This window comes from Lathamus discolor, chromosome 6 (genome assembly GCF_037157495.1).
Source record: "Lathamus discolor isolate bLatDis1 chromosome 6, bLatDis1.hap1, whole genome shotgun sequence".
NCBI classification, from domain to species: Eukaryota; Metazoa; Chordata; class Aves; order Psittaciformes; family Psittacidae; genus Lathamus; species Lathamus discolor.
This window is the reverse complement of record NC_088889.1, coordinates 9,552,494-9,574,012: the sequence shown is the minus strand read 5'-3', so window position 1 is coordinate 9,574,012 and position 21,519 is coordinate 9,552,494. Positions and strand designations below refer to the sequence as shown.

Genomic DNA, 21,519 nt, shown 5'->3' with positions numbered 1-21,519 from the left:
GCAGCAAAACCGCACCTCGGTAACAAATGGTCACGTTTTATTGAAACGTTTTAAGACAGGGAGTACAAATGAATACAGAGTTAAAAACAGCCCCCGGGGGAGCCTCACAGTGCAAAAAAACCCAACAAACGATTCGTAGTATTATTTCTTCCAACTAAAAAACAAAAAAAAAAAAAACAAACAAAAAAACAGGACATTTAAAGGATTATTTTACCTAAAGCCAAAAGTATAAAAACACACATTTATAAATAAAGGCGGGATTTTGTCTTTGTCTAAAGGGTGAAGGAATAGGGTAGTGTTGGAGCACACAGTGCTTGCCCGGTGCCTCAGCCGTACACCAGGCATGCGGAGGGGACATGGCTTATTCCTAACGCTCCTGCCCCTGTAGGTTATCCCTGTGGGCATTATCCCTACGGACACAGCTGCCCCCGTGCTATTACGCGATCCGAAATACGGGACGTGCTGGTGGTCCCTATCCAGAGAAGGAAGAACCTGCTCAATAAGGGGCTGCGAGAACAACCTGTCTTTTCAGTGAGGTTTGTGTCATGTAGTATCCTGGATGCTACACATCCGATGGGGTGGGGTGGGGGGAGACACTGCATACATGCATGAATTTGCCAATGGTGTTTAAATACCTGTATTTTTCCTTATATATAATTATATACATACTCTTTCCTCTTTAAAAAATTAGGTCTGTACGTTTCCACTCTCAGGAAGAAACACCCCGATTCCTCTGAGTCTCAACAGAGCCTGCAAAACGAGGGACTGGGGAAGGTGCTGCTCCAAAGCCTGCCCCAGCCATGAAGCCTGGGAGGTCGCACGGAATGGAGAGGACAACCTGAGAGCGGAGGTGGGAGAAACACAAGACTCCCAGACACACAGCTCCTGGGTGCTACAAGGGATGGGGAGGAGGAAGGTGGTACCTGCCTGCAGCCCCAAGTAAAACTGAGTGTGCCACCTTCTCAGCTTGCAGCCCTTCCTACTGCACCAGTTTGAGAGCGCCCGAGAGTGAACCCAGGGGTCCCACAGGCAAAGCAATACTATTTACAAGATGGGAAACAAAAACCCAAAGCCAACAACTACTGTCACTTTGACCAGGAATGGTGGGTTGGAGGGGACAAATGGATGTAAAAAGGATAGGCAGGTCCAAATTATTTCTTCAGGCTTTATGTTAAACAAATAACTCATCTCAATAACATATCTGGTTGTGCCTAAGCTAACACTAAGCTAACACCAACACAAATCAGTAAGAGGGATCACAACCTAGTAAGAGGGATAGACTCAAGCTTATTACCTCCTCCCACAAGCCTCTTCACTTCCCAGGCAGTTTTATCACTCTTTCTCTACCTGGCCCAATGGACAGCCTGTGGTGAAACATATTCACAAGGTGCAACAAAATGTAACACATTTATGCTCTCTTTGTTCTGTAAACTAGAATTTTCAGGAGTACTTCCTACTGCCAGCAATAGGAAGCCATCAGGGAAAAGTAAGTTGGATCTGCCTCAAAATATAAAGAGCAACACTTATCTCCTCACCACATATTATTAGCACTAGCATCTCCTTTACTGGACTTCTACTACTAAATTCGTAACATCCAAGCCAAACAGCTCATGACTTTGCCATTCAAGAAAAACCAGTTGCTTAGAGGACAGCAAACGAAGAAACAAGAGGCCCAACAGGACGCATTTAAAAACAACCCCCTTCCAACTCATTCTCCAATTACAGATCACCACCTCACTCCTAAATCTACTTTCCTGAAGCTTTTCTGTACTATCTCTTTCACAAGTATTGGCCAAATGGTGTTCCTCAGGCCAAGGCCATCTCTATTTTTTTCTACTCTATTTTCCTGAGTATCCTATATCTACTATTCTAATTTATTTTAAACTACACAACCTCCTCCAGCTGATCTACTTGCCCAACACTTCTCTTGCCATCATTCTGATCCCATTTTACCTCTGGTTTCCCATATGCAGCTATGACCCCAAGCAAAATCCATTCCAGGAAGCAAACCCCACCCTGATCAGCTTAAAAACTAGATTTGCTTCACAAAACTAATTTCCAAGGAGCTTTATTTCATATCTCTATGCCATCGCCACTGGTTGTTGCTCTTTATCTTAATGGGAATTCCATTCTTGCCACTGGCTTTTCCGTATCATCTCTGACCCTTTTTGTCACTACCTCAAAGGTTAATAGAATGGAATAAAATTGCACAGGGAAGTAATATAAAAGACCCTCAAACCATTATCACCAGTACCAAAAGATACCTGGGTTCAAGGGACTGCTATTTTACCTGAGTGTCTTGTGGCCCCAGTATTTCCTGTATACTAGGACATATGTTCACAGTCTGAAAGTGAAGGAACTAACCACCTCAAAAGCAAGCTTAACCCATACTAACTCCATCACAGACCCAACATGACTGCCACCATACATTCCACTCATGGCATCTTCAGCATGCCTTCTCACTCAAGGAAACTGCCAGAAATCTCTCCCCTGCTCTTCAACTTGCTTTCCTTGGCAAAGCCTGTCTGTGCAAGAGAAGCTGCCTACAGGACTGAGCACATGAACTGATTGAGCACACAGCGATGCTGAGATAGAACTAGAAAGCAACACTTTTAAAGGTTCAGTACAAGCCCATGGAAGGAAAGGTTAGCAAGGACACCTGAAACGTGATTAGGCAGATTTAACTTACAGACAGAAGGAGCTGGAAAGCTCTCAAAACTGCAGAGTATCCAGCCCTGGAGTTATTCTGAATCCTACACTGGTCTGGCCAGCCCGGTATTAGAAAGGGCTGCACTGCAGATCTCCAGTCACAGAAAGACAGAGAAGTCAACAGATCACACTCCCAAGTGCCACGGGGTTTCAAAGAGATTTACAGTAAAATGAAAGAAAACTGCTTCAAGCCTGTAACCTGTGGAAACAAGTGATGTTGCCTGGCTGCCTTTCACAGTGACTTCCACAGATGCTAGCAGTCTCTCTCCCATGAAAGCTTGTTGCTTGCATCAGTTTCATAAACTGGGATCAGTTTTATTAACTGGGATTACTGCCTTAAACAAATACAAGTCAGACTGGAGATGGAGGAAGAAATAAATAATTTGGGGTATCTGACCCTGTTGTGGAAAGGAGTGGGGCTAAGGGGGAAGGTGCTGAAGAATTTCATTGGTTTCAAATTATTTTTTCTTAGTTTATCATTGACTAAGAAAGCTCACATCACTGGACAGTTTTACACCAGCACAAACACAAGTTAGCATGGGTTTCGAGAAGCTCCACAGGGTGAGAAGAGTATTGCACATACAAATGCAAGAAGCGAAGATTTTCTATTTCTCGGACCAAGAATTCATGAAAAGCAAAGAGGCTGGGGAATGGGGAAATGGTGGTCATCACATCCTAAAATATCTTGTTTGAAGTTCTCATGAAACCATTCTCTGTGGGTAGTTGAAATAGCTCTAACAAAAGATCTTCGGATGTAAATACTCTGTTTTCCTAGAAAAGCGAGAAAAACACCATTTTCCTATCACAGTGGAATGAACAAATGCCATGGATGAGCCGCTGCACTGAAGATACAGTGTAACTCTGGATTTGAGGTAAGAGATGGAAACCAGCTTTTCCATGTCACTTTTCAATAAATAAATCATCAGCTCAAATTTCCCAGTTACAACAAAGTCAATATCCAATTCCTATTCATGAAAGGTGGCTGAAACAAATGTCCATATTTGTATCCAAATCCCGTGTTTAAAATGGCTGCAGAAAACCCAGTCATGAAGCATCAATATAATGCCAAATTCCAGATTAAAAATACCACTACTGAATTCATCAATGAATCTCCAAAGCATGGTCCAAGGGTTGCCGAACCTTCCCCCAGAGGGGAATGCAGATAAAATACAGTGTGGGGACTGTCTTGAAACAAGAGAAAAGCAGACAGGGTTGTCATGACAACAGGAGGATTACTCTAGATAACAAAACTCAGGCAGGAAAAGAAAGAACAGCAAGACAAGATTTAAGCAGAAAACAGTTCATTAATTGCACAGACACTCCAGCCTGTCTCCCTGTTGGGGGTTTATAATACAGAGATTGTTTCTCGCTGGGATATGGGAAAGGGATTGACAGTTTTTGTTAAAGGACAAAGATAATGGCCACAAACGTGACACAGAGCAACAGTCAGAAAAATAAATTAATAAATAAACTCGTTAAAAGTCTGCTTCTTGATTCTCATGAAGCCTTGGAGAAGGGATTGGCTTCAACTGGACTCCTTTGTGTTTAGTTAGCAGTTCAGAATTTCTTGGATAGCTTGCGTGGCACTTTTTCCTTAGGTGCCACCCAATCCTGACCTCCTGGCTATGAAGAAATCTCAAGGCAATTTCTCCAAACTCCTCTTTCAAAATTTTGTCTAAAGACAAGAAGTTGAAAACCATTGGGAGAAAAATGTATCAAAATTGTGGCCAGCACACTGCTAAAAATTAGAGCAAGTCAGCTGTACGGGCTTGAGGAAACCAATTTCTAAAGGTCTCCCCACCAGCCCTAGAGCTGTGTGATGATAGCATCAGTCTGAAGCTCTCTCTGTGGTCCTCTTCGTGGGATCATCTCTGTGTATCCACAAACACCTGAAAGCCACCCCTCTTAGAGTTTTTTGTCCATGCGTCGTTCCACAGCTTGTAGCAACAGCTCTGAGTACTGTTCCAGCAGAGCTAGTGTCTGCTGATCCCCCAAACTCTTGGGACTTGGTAGATTGGCACCACATCCCTCATTTGATGGAGCAGTGGTATCTTGTGGCTTTGTCAGTACCTCCTTAACCTTTGGAAGCTTTTCCTCTTCCTTCAGAGAGTCCAGTTCTTTCTTCATTGAGGAGAATGTTTCGGTCAGGAGGCCTGCTATTTTATCTTTGTCAGTAGAAGACTCTGTATCATTTAACACCTGGAAACAGAGAGGAAAAGGAAATGATGTATTGGGATTTAGGTTGAGCACTGAGTAAGCAGTTTCAGTCCTTCAGAGAACTGAAGCCATGAAGATTTGCAGACCACTCAAGTGTTGTTTTCTTCAACATTCAAGATTGCCAATTTAGGCATAAAGCAGGACATGCAGCCAATTCTGCTAGTCACACAAAATCCAGAGGCATCATGCCAATAGGATATATGGGAAGCACATTTTCAGGTAGTGTTCCCCTTATACTGGGCCCAAGGAGGTGCTATGTTTCCCAACTGCAGCATAGGGCCAGTCTCCTTTTCTTCCTGTCTGCCAAACATAGCTGGTCACAGGAACCCGAGCAAGGTCAGAGGAGAGCTAACAGAAGCACTAAGGCAAGAGCTGCAGAGGACCACATAGCAGAAGTCTGATGTGGAAGTTTTACGCACATTACAAGAGACCTGACAGACCAGTGCCAAGCAAAGAAAGGAAGAGTTATGATATTGCTCTGCATGTAACTCTGGTCTGGCAGTGAATGGGACAGGTGAGTGGTTGCATGTTCCTTCTCACAGCTGGATTCCCATGGTATCTCTCACTTGCTAATCCTTTTCCCAGGCATCAGAGACAGAACAGATGGGGATAATAAAACTTAAAGCTCCTAAAACATTTCATCTCTCTGAAGCACTATATAAATATTAACTAATTCCCTAACACCCCTTTGAAAAAGAGCATACCGTTATCTTCAGTTAACAGATAAGCTAAACAGACTGAAAAGAGTACCATAGCAAGCCACTGGAAAACCCAACAGCTGGAAATCAGGACTTCCTGCCTCCCCAGGTCAAGCTTAAGGTGCAGTCAAGTGGACAACCAGGCAGCAGTAACGAGAACCCCTCAAGACAGGAAGCACATAGATTCAAGGCTTGTGGGCTGTAAAAGCCAAATCACTGTAACAGAGCCTCTGTCGGAGGTCACTCACCATGCGGTAAAGATGAATGGCTTTGCGCATGCTGTCCTGGAGCTCGGATACCACGTGCTCACACTGCTCTACACTGACGCATGATCCTGAAGGAGAGGAAAAACAAAAACCCAAAGTAAGGCACAGACACACTCCAGTATCTGCCATCTCACAGCTGGGTACATAACCTTCCTTTTGTTTAATATAGATATTTGAAAGACAATGTGCACACAATTCTCATTCAGTTTATAGGGCTGGTTTGAGCCAATCATTAAACAGACAAGTTCTACGTAAACTTTCCTTCATACCTAGAGATGCTGCTTGTTTCAAACATTGCTATTTTTCCAGTCTTTAGCCTCTCCAAAGTGAGCAATAGTTTTTCTCAGATCACACATTTCTGCTACAGTTAAGGACAGCACAAATTACCCATGCCATTCTCAATTACAATTAAAGTCTTATAAAGGCTTCCAGTAGCAAAAGGGACTGATTTGAGGAGTCTCTAATATAGCCTCCACCCAGTCAGAAATCTACACGCTTTCCCTCATGTGTTCTCCACATGGGTACAACAAAGTGTACCAAACAGTATACAATTAAGTGCTGAAGATGAAGGATTATACTGAATTATCACAATATTCTCTAGTGAGGACTGAGGTCCAGAGGCATGGGGACAAACAAATTCAATCACAACAGAATCACATTTCTGAGCGAGCCAGAATATGCACTGCTGACACACTGTAATTCAAAGATGAAAAATAAAAGCAAGGAACTGAAGGACACCATCTTCTGCCTACCTCCCCCCAGACATTATCCCAAAGCAACATTTTAAGGCCTGCAATGCTTTAATAAAATAAACACTTTCATGAGTTAGACCACAAACAAAGACACAGACACACACACAATCTGCAGTTAACTTCAGTTTGCAAAGGCCTGGACAAAGACCATTCGACTTCCTTTGGCTAACTAAAACCAAAACTTGGTCACATTAGCACTATTATTTCTGCAGTTCTAAGAACATTGGCTTTGAATAGGCTGGAGGGGACCTTAGGCAGTTTTATGAATACGTCTAGATGTATAAACAAATATTACCTAGAAGAACATCTATCTATACATAAACAAACACATACAGAAGAACAAAGGGGCACGAATAAATCCTTCCATCTGCAGTTTTTGTTCCCAAATCACCCAGCCTTGTAGAGTTTGAGCACAGTGGGCTTCAGAGCAGTCCAAGATTCTTGCCTTTTTTTCAACCCTTTCTTCCTTCTGTCCCCCCTCCTCCCCTCTTTTTGTTTTAAACCCAGCTGTTTCTTCTCATGACCATGTCTGGATTTCGCCTCTGATCATGCTTTTTATGCTGGTCTCCAGCTCTGTGAGCTGCCAGGTCACAAACATAACATAAATGCTTGAGTAACAGGCATTTTCTGCCTCTTCGGTGTGCACCACAGAGCTCTTCAGAAACCAGCAGAGAATGTTAAACACAGCAACAGTACTAAGCACATCTATAGCATTGTAAGTTTAGATGTCAAAATGCTTTAACAAAAACAATTCTCTTTATCTGCAGCTGTTATACAGGCAGGAAAATGGAAGGACAGAAAAATAAAGTGGAAACCCAAAGTCACAGAGCAAGTCAGAAGCAGAACAGGTCTCTGTCAACCCTACAGTTCTAAACTGCTATACTACGATATGCAGAAGCCACAGTGGAAGTTTTAGATGCTCTTGCTGTTCTACAGAGGAGCTACGCTGTAAGAACAGCAGGTCCTCAGACAAAACATCACATTTCCTGTTCTACATGAGAGTGTTTCAATCTTAGACATTTGATCCCTCTAGAAACGCAAAATGAAAAATAACAGGGCATGAAACCCATAACAGTGCAGAAATACTGTGCTTAACCATTGCGATGAATGGTGGAGCAGCCTGGCATCACAGATAGTAATTGATCAGGGGATTACAGAGGTATCCCTTCACAGATGTGAGTAAGAACAACATAGCAAAAGGGATTTAAACTGTGCTGTGTTTAGCCCCTGAAGGTACAAGGTGCAGTGCAGTAACATCCAGCTTCCTACTGCAAAACAGCCACTGGCCTGAAGGGCACGATTTTTGCTTCAGTTTGAAGTTACCTGCTAGTTTTCATTTGATTGAAGTATTCTAAACCAGGGCCTGTAACAGAGCTGAGAGCTGTTCTCAGCAGGTAAAACAGTTTCCCACCTCGTACCTTTTTCTCCAAACTGAAATTAAACTATGTTCTTTATGCTCAAAGCCAAAGTCTAGGCCTGCACGTGTTGCATGCCCAGTCTGCAGACATTTGTCAAAGCACAGAGACTTTCTCACTCTCACAGGTCACTACGGCAAGGAACTCACCTTGGTCAAGCCTTACCTTACGCAAGACAATTGTATGCAAACCCTTCTGAAGCTCGCACACTTGCACATTAACAAAGTAAAGCCTGAGCTGCCTGGCATAACCACTGTCGCTATTATCTGTGCTTGCTACATTTAGCTAGCTCATGCTGGCTGCACCTTCATCTGCTGGTCAGAAACACTCAGAGATGGGCACAGGGGATGTGATCTACACATTCATGGGGATTCCCAGCACATCAGCTTTTAGCATTGACCTTAAAGAGGTTAGAGCCTCTTCAGGTTAATTGTACATCTGCAAACATGAGTGAGCTGAGGTCTACAAAACATTCAGCTAAAAAGGCCTTTCAGACATAAGACCCAGAGAAAATGGAAATCAAAGACTGAGAAAAAGATGTCAGGTTGAAGAAGTGTCTCACCATTGAGGTTATGGCTTATGGAACGAAACAGGTGCAGACAGGACGAGACAGGCCAGAAGCTGGACGTAAAGAAATGTGATGGGATCGTGAGGCGGTTCACAAAGACAGGAGACAGAAGGGGGAAGATAAGAGATGGGTATCCATGCACACCTGAGACCTGTGCCAAGGCAGTTATAGCTGTAGGAGACCTTGGCCTGATGGGGTCTAGTGGGCACAGTCCAGGCTGGGTGTCCAGCACACAGGCGATGCCGGTGATCCGCTCCCTGCTCCTGGGCAGTGTGCCCTCAGGAGATTTTGGGTGCTGGCTCTCTGACAGTTTTGGACTAGCGACCCCTGGCTCATCCTGGCAACCCATCCTTGAGGCTGTACTCTCCACTGGGCTCTCCTTAGTAGGTCCTGTTGAAACCTCTCTACCAGGAACCAGAGACCCAGCAGTTAGATTCTCCTTCTTGGAGGCTCGGACCTCAGGAAAAGAGGGTTTCTTTTTACAGGCCCCAGCAGGTGACTGTGGAGACTGTGGCTCAAGCAGGGCTTTTGTTTTAGTAGTGGGTGAGAAGGAGGCCAGGGTGGGTCTATCAGGCAGTGGCTTGGGAATGTCAAGAATCAGATGTGCTCGGTTTGATGATGCCAACTTGCTGTGGAAGGACTTGGGAGATGAGCAGTTTACAACTGGCTGAAGTGCTGGCTTCACTGGAACATTTTCTTTCACTGGTGGCTTCATCTTCTCAGCATCTGCTGTGGAACTAAGCTGTGCCTTCTCTGCCACTGGAGGGCTAGTCCTCCCATCTGCCAACATTTCAGAGGAGTAACCAAGGTACAGATTTTCCCCTACAGATATGCTCCTTGACATCTTAGCCCGGAAGCTGGTTGTGGGGTTCATGTAGGACTTGGGTTTTGCAGCCCTGACATCTTTGGCCAGCAGAGCACCAGATCCATCCATCTTCAACATACTGGCTGATAACACCCTGCAATTGTTAGGTCTGGGATCCTTCTCAACCACCAAAAGAGTCTGAGGACGCTGCTTGGCAGAGGATATCACTCCAGGACCCTTATCTGTAAAAATTAAACAGACAAACATACCAAAAAGAGACAAGAGCCTGCAGTGAATTCCAAAATCGGAAAGTAACAGAGCTGCTCCAGCCTCAGCTCAGCCCCTGGGAGAGATGTACAGAACCAATACTTCAGGTTAATATCACCAAGCCTCAACAGCTTTCTTTTTTGCCTATCCATCATCCTGCTTACCTGATAAGAGAGACTTGTTCTTAAGTGTATGACCAGAAGACCTCACACCACTGTGACCATTAACTGAGAGGCCAGAGGAAGCAGGCAAAAAACTTACTTATGATGTTGTGGTGATAAGCTTTATTTTTTATTTAAAACAGAGTGCTTATTGATGGTTCATAAGTTGATTGTTTCAAAAGTGGAGCTCTTTCATACAGAGGGCATGGATACAGTAAGCTCCCTAACTGTCTCCTCCTTCCCTCTTTCTTTCCTCCCCACCCTGGGGAACTTCAGTCTTGGCCTGAAGCAACCACCCACAGCAAGAGAGGATTTCTTTACACATAGTTCATTTCACCCTTGGCATTGCTCCTCTCGCAGCTGCCAGACAAATATCAGAGACTGATAATTAGGAGACCAGCATCTGCATAACAAATTAAAAACATCTTCCCATGACGGGGTAAGAGTTAGAAGACTCTAGAAGCCTGTAGCTCAGAATACAGAAAGACATAAGCTTCAACTGAATCTACAGTCAAGCTCAAATCTCCCCATTTCATTCTCAGGTTTAGACCACCATCCCAGCCTGTGTCCTTACCCTCATGAACGAGGTCATGAACTGACTGTGCCTTTCTCATCACTGCATTCACAGGGCCTTCTGGAAAGGATGCAATAACCCGTCCAGGAGCCATACCAACTCTGCTGGCCTCCAAAGCTGACCTCCGTTTTCTCTGAACATAAGGAGCCCGATTTGAATTTACACTCTCCAGCAGCTGGTTGTTCTCCAAAGCATCACTAGGCTGGCTGCTGCCATTTTTCAAGAGATCTGGTGTACAATGACTGGTCTGGGTTGGCAGCTCGATGGGCTTTGAATCCAGTATCAGATTTGATGAAGAGAGTGACAATCGTCTAGAGAACACGATAAAGAAACCCCAGTTAAAACAAGTAAATATAATTGCCTCAGACAAACAGGGACACCCATTAAGCCAGTTTCTCTGGGATAAAGAGCCCTTCCCTATCTGTTTGTTTTGGAGGGTTTTTTTTAATCAAAAATGCCTTATTCTGTTACCACTTTACCCAGCCAGAAGCACAGGCATTTGACCTTAGGCTGCACAATCACACATAGTATTGGGTCACTGTTTCCAGGGAGAACACTGTGAAAGGCGAAGGCAAAAGAGAAGGAAAAATTTCAGGCAGAGGGAAGACTGGGCAAAGTCAGGTCTTTTCTCCCAGCTCACCTTACTAACAATTAAACCTTCTCAATCCTAAGATAACCTAAGAGAAAATAATTATGCTTTCCTAACATTATGAAAGCATAATTACCAGGAAGGCTGGTCAGTATCTTCAACAGGAAGGCCTAATTTCCTCTTCCTCTCCACTTCATACAAGCACAGTGGGCTTACTTCAGAAAGGAAGCAACTGTCAATCTGGCATGTTTGAACAGCTGAGGTGATTAAAAGCCCAGAGGTTTTTATAATATAAAACTACCTCTCTTCTTACATCCTAGAGCACCAGTGACTTCCTTCGCTCACCACTGCAACTTTCCAGAAGCTTACACATCAGCTATCCACTGGCTTTCTTCCCAAACATACTTAAGGTCCCAACACAAGACAGACTAAGAGGCACTCCTAACAGCAGCAACAGCAGCTGAATACAGCAATGAGAAAAAAAATTTCCCTGGCATGGTGAATCCAGACACAGCTGGTGAACCATAGAAGATGTACTCAAATCTGCTCAGTCCTATACAATGGAATTACTTTGAGCCGAGATCTCAGGTTGTCATTTATGGGGAATAAAGGATTATTTGTTTAAACATTAAAGAACCCAAATCAATCGAAGTATTTATCCCATTTCTTGTTTGCTTTTGTTTGTTTGTTTTGTTAGGATTCCTTTTAAACAAGGGAAACAGCTTGGAGAGGCCTTTTGGGGTGTTTTAGGGTTGAGGTTTTATTGGAAGAATAATATCCCCATGGGGCTATTATGAGACACCAGAGCACTCCGTGAAGACATGGGACTGAGAAACAAAGCTGAGTAAGAAGGGACTGCAAGACAAAGGCAAAGTTGACAAGCCTACTTTCATTGTCCAAGCTGAATGAAATGCAAAAGAATAAAAAGAGTATAAACAGTGAAGAGTAAATAAGATTAGGAGCAATTCCTCCAACTTAATCAATTCAGGCATTAATAATGAAACAATTAAGTACATTGTTGAAAGAGGAAAAAGGACAAAACAGCGTTGCTGTAGGAAGAAACATAACAGCTAAAGTGACCTGTTTAAATCACAAGGGTCTGCAGCCAGCCTGCCAGGTGCTATGCTAACACTTTTCTGGACATAGGCACACCAAGAGCAGAAGTTTGCTCAACTACTTTGATGCAGGGCCTAGCGTAAGACCTACTCACATTAGTAAAAATAGACAGACAAACACTCAAAACAAGCAGAGCCATACCTGAGAGCCGGGGACTGGGAAAGAAAGCGAGAGGAAATGCTGAGGTTTTCACTTCCTTCCAGATTCCTACATGAGCCACCTGAAATTTTGGTTAAAGGGGAGAGAAAAGGGAGCAGTTTAGTTGCAGAACAAACATTCTGACATATGCATTTTCTTATTGCAGAGACTAGCAAATGTTCCCCCATATCCAAGGGGATTTTCTGAGCTAAAACCACAGAGAATGAAATCATTTCATTTCCTTTGCCTTTTCTCTTCTACTTAGATTACTGTGCCTTAACTGCTACTCTCCCTAAGGGTACGCCTCCTCCTTTTTCGCTTCCCTTTGTGTCCTATCCTGCCTGCAGGACTGTGAAGAGCTGGCATCAAGCAGAAAACAAATCAATCAAAAGAGGAAAATAAATTAAAAATTAAACAGAAACCAGACAACTCACATAGATATTGCTGCCTGCAACCATTATCAACTCTAAAAAGATACGCTTTGTGCCAGAGTTGGTCGGTAAAGACTAACCAGCTTCTTTGCCACTCTCATGTCTCATGTCTCCTCTTATTCCCTCCCTCCACCCAGCATTTCAGCCTTTTCTTTTGTGACATTTGTTATGCCATAGCAGACCACTAGAGGCCACTACACGTCACCTATGGGGGGGTGAACAAACAGTGTAATACCTTCATACACAACTAGTTCGGAGCTAAGAGAATGTTTCTTCAGGATTCCATGGACAACCCTTAACCCGAACTGACACAGATCCCAATCTCATCCACACAGACTTGCACACAGACCGATGGAGTTAACATGTCACTTTTCTTTAGGCCTCTCTATATCGGCTCCCCATTTTTGCCCTCCCGTACACACAGCCACAAAAGCCTAGCAGAACTTAAAGCCTCATTTGATTTATATAGGTAACAAATCTGCAATGCTGTCCCAAATTCCTCTCCACCGAGCAGAGAGCTGTACCTTTTCCATCAGTGCTGCCCAGGCTCCCAAAATGCTCCTTGAGGAACTTTTCCTGATCATGTATCTGGGGGATTTCTCCCTCCGGCATGCTAGTAGCCACGTCTTCCTCTCCTTCCTCTCCCTCCAGGTCTGAGATGCCGTCCACACTGAGTGGCTCAGTGCTTTCAGAATCTGAGAAAAGGCAAAACACTTCAGTGCTGTAACAGCATAATCACAGTAACATTAGGCAGGGTAAAAAACAGAACCAAAACCCAAACATTCAGCAAAGATGCTAAATCAAACCTAGAATGTTAAAAGCCAATGTCGGTCAGCATTAATTCTCTAATCTACCATATCCCACAAGCAGCATAGCCTATAGGATAATCAATACTAAACCTGCCTCCTTATCAAGGCAATGTAAAAGAAAACCAAAGGTGCACATGGGAAGCGCATTTTAACCAACTCCTACTTCAACAGTGGCTTCATTGAAGTGCCTGTTGAAATGCACCTCAATCTTTCCAGCAATGCTAGCAAGATTAATAGGAGCGTGACCTCAGTTCAGCTTATTAAGAGGATTAAGTATTACAGATCAGGATAGAAACTGATAAACATGGCACAGAACCACCCCAGCAAGGTCCTGCAGTGTTCAACATCATGTATAATCACATTTGTAATGTCTCTGCATCTTACCTTCATTTGGATGGTCTGGGCTGGACAGACGACTGCTGCTGTAATCTACAGAGCAGGCACTGTCAGGACTGTGTTTGTCTGGGCATCCATTACTGTGATAACCTCTATTTAGCTTCCCATGGGGCAGTGCTTTTACCTGGAACTCACTACAAAAGAGACGGGAAAGATACAGCACTAGAAGACATATCTTTTTTACATGTAAAGAAGTACATTTTGACTTTAGTAAGGCCTTACCTGTGTTAGTAACACCCTTGATTACAGAAGTAAGGCTTTTAAAGAGAAAAAGAAGTTGATTTCTCTCATCATTACACAGTATGGGTTTTGCATTTCATTAAGCTTGGACAGTGAAGTCTGACTTTCTGGGTGTTGTCAGTTTCCCATGACTACCAGCCACCAGCACAGCACTGCCTTGGCCTTATTTTCAGCATAGGTAAGGAACAAATAGTAGAGGTCTCTGCAATGAAGAAGGGACTAAACCCAGGCCTATACCTGCACGAAACAAACTCTAGTTTGCCATAGATTTGAGCCCTAATATACTATTTTTTCCATATTTATGACCAGCTTCTTTGGGCAACTTCTGCGTTGCAAAATAGAGAAGATTGTGAGTTCAAGCAAGACTAATTTACTGAAGAATGTCTTACAAAAATACAACACTGTGGGACAGGGTTCCTCGTTTCTGTTGTGATTTCATGAGTCTTTCTTTGCCAAATGATAACAGCACCATTCTTTTGCCTGATAAACTGAGGACTTCAGTTTTCCACTTCATGAAATCCTTTGGTTTCAGATGTACTTCAATGCAAAGGTAGGATGTAGAAGTCACCCAATGGAACTGAATGGCAACTACCCCTCCCAGCTTGTAACATTGAGATATGTCCAGTTTATATCTAACATCACCACAGGGCCTCCCTTTCTTACATGACGGAGCAGCACATGGGTCTGCTCTGTCCACATGTTATCATAAAAGAATTACAGATGTAAATAAAGAGAAACTGGGAGAAGCCTAGCAGCTTCAGCTGCAAAACCTTGGTATGCACTCTTGCATAAAAGCCTGTCTAAAGCTGTCAGCCCACTCTTTGTAACAGAGCAGAAGGAGACAGAGGAATTAAACAGCTATTTGCATCAGGTTAAGAGGGGAAGGGAAGATTAAAATTCAGGGAAGGAAAATAAAATGGAGCACAGGAAGAAACAGGAAATTAAATGAGGCATAACTAAACCAGAAGAAACAGCAGCAGAAGAAAAAGTCTCTGCTGTCTCCAGTGTCCTTTTCCATTCCATCTACCTCATGCAAGCCATTCTATTTCCCACAATAGGGTCATCGCATATACATTTGTTAAATTCTTGCCCAATTAGGTTTGAAATTCTCATGAGTAAGTGTCCTGCCAGTTTTCCTGCACAGACATTTCACTGCCATGTACACATCACTGTTGGGTTTTTTCCCAGCTTCCAAGTTTTCCCTTGCTTATTTCAACCCAGATAAGGGAGAAAGCAAAAAGGCTGCTCCAAGTTGTTTATTCAACAAAAAAACTTGGAGGAAGCTACTAATGTGCAGTTTCCTCAGAGGAAAGATTATGTTAATGGTGCCTTCTGAGTTTCAGGTTCCTTTAGTATCCGGCTGGCATAAAGCTCTCAACTTGCCTGACACCTCAAATATGCCTGACATCAATCAGGCAGTAAGTCAACTCATCCAAGTTACCACACAAGCTACAAGCAAACTATAACAGAAGCATCTAAGCCATGCACAGCAGAGAGCTTATTTTTAACCTGCTAGGGTCTGTGGGATGGATTTCATCTTGCTCAGGGTAGATTACACATTCCTCACTCTCAGAAGGGTCCAGTTCCTGAGAGAAAATCCCCTCCTCACAAGACACAAGCCGAATCATTTGGGGTCGCACACAAGACCGGTTATCTTGGGGAGGTACTGAGCTGCCAACCTGGTTTTAAAAGAGAGAAAACTGGATATTAACAGTGCTTTTCCTTAAGGCAGCAAGTGCTGTGCAGAGCTAGAAAGCAAGCATTACAACACCAAATATGATCAGAAATCTGGTAACAGCAAACACAGCACTCCTATGACTTTACTGTTCCTTATTTACTGAACTTGACAGGCTACTGCTGTAGTTTCCTATTTTGTTTCCTGTTTGCAATCCCCTAAAATTCCCTGGTAAAGTACTGAACTCCCTATCCCTCTTTGACCACACATCAGGAGTACAAGCCATGTGGCAGCAGGTTCTTCCATTACCTTTTATAGGCTGATCAGACATAATCCAGAGAAGTCTGTGGGCCACGGCTGAAAACCACTGATTTACTGCATGCAACAAGCCCAACCCTCTTCTCAGTCATGCAGTTATAAAGGAAGGAAAAATTCTAATGAAGTTAGGCACCAGGAGAGATTGCTACTGGAAAACAGGCATTAGCTTTCTGAGGTACAAGCACACATTACCTGCTGTGATCCACTGATACAAAGATTAAAGAGAATTTAATAATCTAGCACAGCCCACAGCTAAGGGCGTCACATAAGCCACATTTCAGTGGCTACTGGTCAAGAAACTGCACCCCAGCAGAGCGAGGTAACAGGTAATCAGGGACATATCTGTAATTGTGAGCTGAGCTTCTTTTTTCCATAAATAATCAAAGAGCTAGAGGAAAACATGAGGGCTTCCCTGTCATTGGAAAACCTTGATCCTGAGATGGCAGAGTCACACACTGCAGGAGTACTAATTACAACAGAATTATCTAAACAAGCTTTTCTGAAGGCATTTAGAGCCACCTCTAACGATATGAAAAATGTCATCAAGTAGTAATATATGCAGGTAACAATAAATAGAGGCAGGACATATGCACTCAGAGTAGATTCACCCCAGAGCGGTAATGCCCTTACTTTGTTCATGTGCACAGGAAGATCCGCCTGCTCTTCTCTGTCATCCCCATTGCTGTTCTGAGACAGTGAGTCTCGACTTGGAGAACGGGAAACAGAGAAAGACTCCAACTGACGCAAGTCAAGCATGGATTTCACAGTCATCTCTATGTTGCTGGTTGGCTGGGACCAGCGTCCACGCTGCCGAGGCATGTTGCTCATCGGTGCCTCTGAGCGCTGGATTGCTGCTATCTCTTTGGCCTGAAGGAAATTCAAAGAGAGGCTTAGGGATGGAGCTTTCTGCTTATGGAAAGTCAGGAGAGGAAACACAAGACCCACAGAAAGACACAATTATGTCCATCTCCATAAAAGCTGTCTGTGAGACAGCTTAAACTTCCTCCCTTAATCATAAAGCATTAAGATGATACTTCTGTTGCTGCTTCTTGTATAAATGAACATTTAAATGCATCACCCAGATCCAAGTATATGATCAGCTTCAGTATCACATAAGATTCAGGCCAGAATGAGGGGGCAAAAGCATAACATCTGAGGAAAAGATACTGATGTAAAGATCTCAAGTGATCCCTGTCTCTTAAACTAGGCTCTACTTTTCCACCCTCTAGTCACTCTTCACAGAGAGGCTTCTCACTGGTTTCCCACCACAGCTGCACTTATCCCACCAGGGTAAATGAAGTTTTTAATCTCCATGGGAATTTCTTTTCCTGTTTCACTATGACAAGAAACACAATTTGAAGGTTTAACAACTCACCCTCCTCATTTCCCAGTGGGAAAGGCTTCTTGAAAGGGTAAGGTCTGGATCTGTAAATGTAAAAAGATATATACCTAGTTGATATCCCTGACCAGCAGTCCAGCTTTTTAAAGACCTCCTATCTCATTTTTCCTCAAAGGCAGCATTCCTACACTTTTTGAACCAGCAGGCATTGCTAACACATGCTTTCCTAGACTACTACATAATATTATTGGAGGTATACTGTTCTAGATAAGATTTTTGCTTACTCAGCAGACCACTGTAGAATGCTTGCCACACAGCAATGGTCCACTAAAGCCTTAGGAAAAAACCTGCTTCAAAACACTAGTATCAGTGGTAAAAATACCTCCAGTCAGCAATGATGGTAATCGCCATGGTGAGTTTTATCAGACATCTCCAGAATCCTCCATGAGGTACCTTTTGATTTCTGTGGATTTCTAACAGCTTGTACACCCAAACCCAGGACACCAACTCAGATTTTGTTTGGCCAAGTGGAACTAGCAAGAAACTTGACAATTTAACAACTGATCTCTAATCAAAGAGCTCTGAAACGTTTCCCCCTTCAGACACAAGGATGGGCATTTCCACCTTTCCCACTGGTATCAATCCATCTGTTTCTGTCTTGGTCCTTCTCTTTCTGCCCATATCTTGTTATCCTTAAGCCAGTGCGTTTCACCTCCCACTTCATATTCATGCCATTTTCCTCCATCTCGGCACATGCCCCTCTCCCGTTTATACCTGAGTCTCTGTCAGTGTTGCAGCTGGACTGAATATGGAACGACTGCAGCCCACGCAGCTCATCTTCATCATTCCCTTCATCTTCACCATCCTTGTCGCTGTCTGATGAGAGTGCAGGCACAGAGGACAGGGCAGAGATGGACTCATGCCTGGGAAGTAGGAATTGGAAGAAGTATTATGGTCTATCTCAAGAGTTGCTCATCATTTCAGTCCTTACACCAGGTACTTCACCTTACCTTCATAAACACTCAGCAGGCTGCCTCAACTCTCCCAAAGAGTCCTTGCTCTAGCAAATCCCATCTCTCAGAAACAGGGCAAGTTAAACCCTGCACAAAGGTGTGTAGATCCTGTCACAACAAATCACCTCATATGTGTGGAAGGATGGCAGAAATTAGAACAGAAGAAAACAAGTCTCAGAAAGTCAAGTGGAATGAAGCTTGGCCTTCTGTATCAGACCCTGCTAACTGATAAGGTCAAGATAGTAAAGGATATTTGAAAAGCAAAAGTTTTTACCACCCTTAAGCATTTCCACTCTGGAACTGTTTTACACATCAAAAATGTCATAGAGATACTCCCTGTTTGACAGCAATTGGGTATATGGCAAATTACCACATAAAAGACAGGTTCATATCAAGGATTGCACCAGGCACAACCTTAAGGCACAGCCCACACACCGTAAGAGCTCCGTGCTGCCTTTTTTAGCCTTCAAACACAAAGAATAATGTAAAACATGTTTTGGAAAGATCTTTAATCAAAGTAGATCAGACAAGTGTTCCCACACAGACCTCAGAGGCACTCCAAGCATAGAATTCCCTAATACCAATCAAGGATACTCACCAAACTCTACCTTCCCTCTTTCTTCTCTTCCCCTTCAGTCAACAGAACCAAATGAACTACCCCACTTCGGACAATACTTGAACAAATGAAGAATTCCCTAACAAATTTGAGTAGCACCCGCTCCATGGCTTTGAGCTAAAGTGCCAAACTCATCATTAGTGACATTTATAGGATATCACTGGTGGGTGTTGAGTGCCAAGCATTATTCATGGCATAAAAATAGTTCATCCAACAAATACAGAGCAGCCTGGTGAGGGACTGACTTCTGCAGCTGACAGATAGCAGGCAGTATTGAAATATGGTAAGAAGGAGTTAAGGCATTTTAATCTTTTCCCATACAGTGCAGAACATTCATTTCCATTTTATTAGGAGTGGCTCAGCACTCACTACCCAACTCTTTCATAGGAGCTTTGAGGCATTCTGCCAGAAAGAGTTAAACTGACTGCAGCCTGCAGTGAAACGATTTCATGTTGGCTCTCCTCATCTCCTTTGGACATTCAGTTTGCCAGTCTCCTTATCTCTCCTACTGTCTCCTTATGTGTCCATCTTGTCACTCTCAGATTCTTGTGTCTAAGCAGGGGAATCCCAAGACAGTTCAAGCACCACAGTGCATTTGAAGTTATACCCTGTTTTATCCTATAAGGTATACTAATTACATTTATATACGGTAGGAAATACTAACTTTGCATCAGTAACTTTGATACCATCCTTCTGCTTGTATTCATCACTATGAGGGTGGTGAGACACTGGCACAGGTTGCCAGAGAAGCTGTGGCTGCCCCATCCCTGGCAGTGTTCAAGGCCAGAGGGATGGGGCTTGGAGTAACCTGGTCTAGTGGAAGGTGTCCCTGCCTGTGGCAGGGGTTTGGAATTGGATGAGCTTTAAGGCCCCTTCCAACCCAAACCAATCTGTGATTCTATGATATGATTCTGTGGTTGTTTGAGGAGTTTATTGAGGAAGAAGGGCAGGGTTATTAGACATTTTAATAGACATCTAACTGGTTGAATACCTCACTATGATGAAATGATATGACAACACAAGGTTAGGTGTTTACTAAACTCTTGCAAGTACTGACACTGGTGTAAATGGAGAAGGGAGGATTGCTACCAATGTAGTTTCTGTTACAAATAGAAAGATGGCCTCTGTCCATCTTGTGACTGATGAAATTAGTAAACGGGGTGGGGAGGGTAATGTTCCAATATCCTCAAAGGAGCTGAGTAAGAGAATGTAGAACATACTTTGGGCGTTTTTTCATACCTCACAGCAAGTGGCAAACAAATTATGAAGTCACGTGTTTGATACAAACGTAAGGTTTTTCTGCACTACCCCTGCAAAAATGTATGCTCCCCTTCCACACCCTCCTTTTTACAACTCAAATACGCTTTTCAAACTCAGTCCTTTGACTTGAACGGAGACAAGTGAATGAGGTTTTCAAAACGGCCTTGGGCCCATTGACTTGCAGCTGAGATATACTCCTGAAAATGAAATCTAGGTTAGCAAGGTCTTGAGTGCTTTCCCTGTTGTGCTTGCCCAAGTCAATCCCTCAAGTCAGACTACATTACTTTCTCGTTTCTTTCCCTGCCGCCTTCTACGTAATTTGGCTTTTCTTCTAAGCCCTTCTGTTGCACGTCTCCATAACACTCTTGTCCACACTTAGATGGAAGTCAGAGTAATGTAGGATGAGGTTTCAAGCATGGAAACTGCTTCTGAATAAGCACCACACAAGAGCAGTTTGAAAGTGAAGGATAAGAGCTCTGTCTTTTGCTGAATTCTGGCTGAGAGCGGGTTCAGCCAACCCTAACAAAGCATCATTAAATCAGAGTGAATGTTTCAGAGTAGCTATTCCAGAACAGCATGTACATACATGCCCAATTCTCATGATACATGTGACTGATTTAAAGCAAGGATTTTAACTGTTCTTGCTCTTGTCTTCTTCCTTTGCTGAGGAACTCTCTCATTTTAGTACTAGGCCTGGATCTTGATCTGTATGGATGAGCACAGCCAACTGCTCAGCTTCTAGTCCCTGAAGGGTGTGCCAGAATGGTGTCAATGACAAGGAAGGACCTTCAGCTACAAAGTCCTCAGGACACGTATACAGACTTAAAGGTGCCAGGATGCCTTTATAGAGTTCTGCATAAAGACATCTGACATTAGGTACTTTTTATTCTTTTGAATACATGTCCCAAATGTCCTGAATTCAACCCTTCTTTCTTTTCTTAAAACAAAACAAACAAGAACGACAACTATCCATTTAAAGAGTTATGTGGTCAGCATTCCGCATTCCCACTCTGATCTTGTGCTACTTAAACCCTCAGGTTTAGGGGCATGTTTATGAAATTGTACATGCTATGTGGTAGGGAACACTAGCAGACTGCTCCCCCTCTCCCCCACAAATGCCTAAGGGTTTAAAAAGAAAGTCACCCTG

The 21,519-nt window shown here is 43.3% G+C and overlaps 1 protein-coding gene across 2 annotated transcripts in view; it reads right to left on the bottom strand.

The window, feature by feature from the left end:
• Positions 1 to 16: 16 nt before the first annotated feature.
• MAPKBP1 (mitogen-activated protein kinase binding protein 1) overlaps positions 17 to 21,519 on the bottom strand; it is a 100,224-nt gene continuing 78,721 nt past the window's right edge. The window contains exons 21-31 of one of the 2 annotated variants that reach the window (XM_065685689.1): positions 18,258 to 18,406; positions 17,520 to 17,569; positions 16,775 to 17,011; positions 15,661 to 15,830; positions 13,900 to 14,045; positions 13,231 to 13,401; positions 12,279 to 12,357; positions 10,433 to 10,743; positions 8,770 to 9,672; positions 5,873 to 5,958; positions 17 to 4,908 (exon numbers count right to left, since the gene is read on the bottom strand). In XM_065685689.1, coding sequence (XP_065541761.1) covers positions 4,615 to 4,908; positions 5,873 to 5,958; positions 8,770 to 9,672; positions 10,433 to 10,743; positions 12,279 to 12,357; positions 13,231 to 13,401; positions 13,900 to 14,045; positions 15,661 to 15,830; positions 16,775 to 17,011; positions 17,520 to 17,569; positions 18,258 to 18,406 — 2,596 coding nt within the window. In that variant the 3' untranslated portion in view covers positions 17 to 4,614. The remainder of the gene's footprint in view (positions 4,909 to 5,872; positions 5,959 to 8,769; positions 9,673 to 10,432; positions 10,744 to 12,278; positions 12,358 to 13,230; positions 13,402 to 13,899; positions 14,046 to 15,660; positions 15,831 to 16,774; positions 17,012 to 17,519; positions 17,570 to 18,257; positions 18,407 to 21,519) is intronic. The other variant, XM_065685690.1, reaches the window with a different exon arrangement.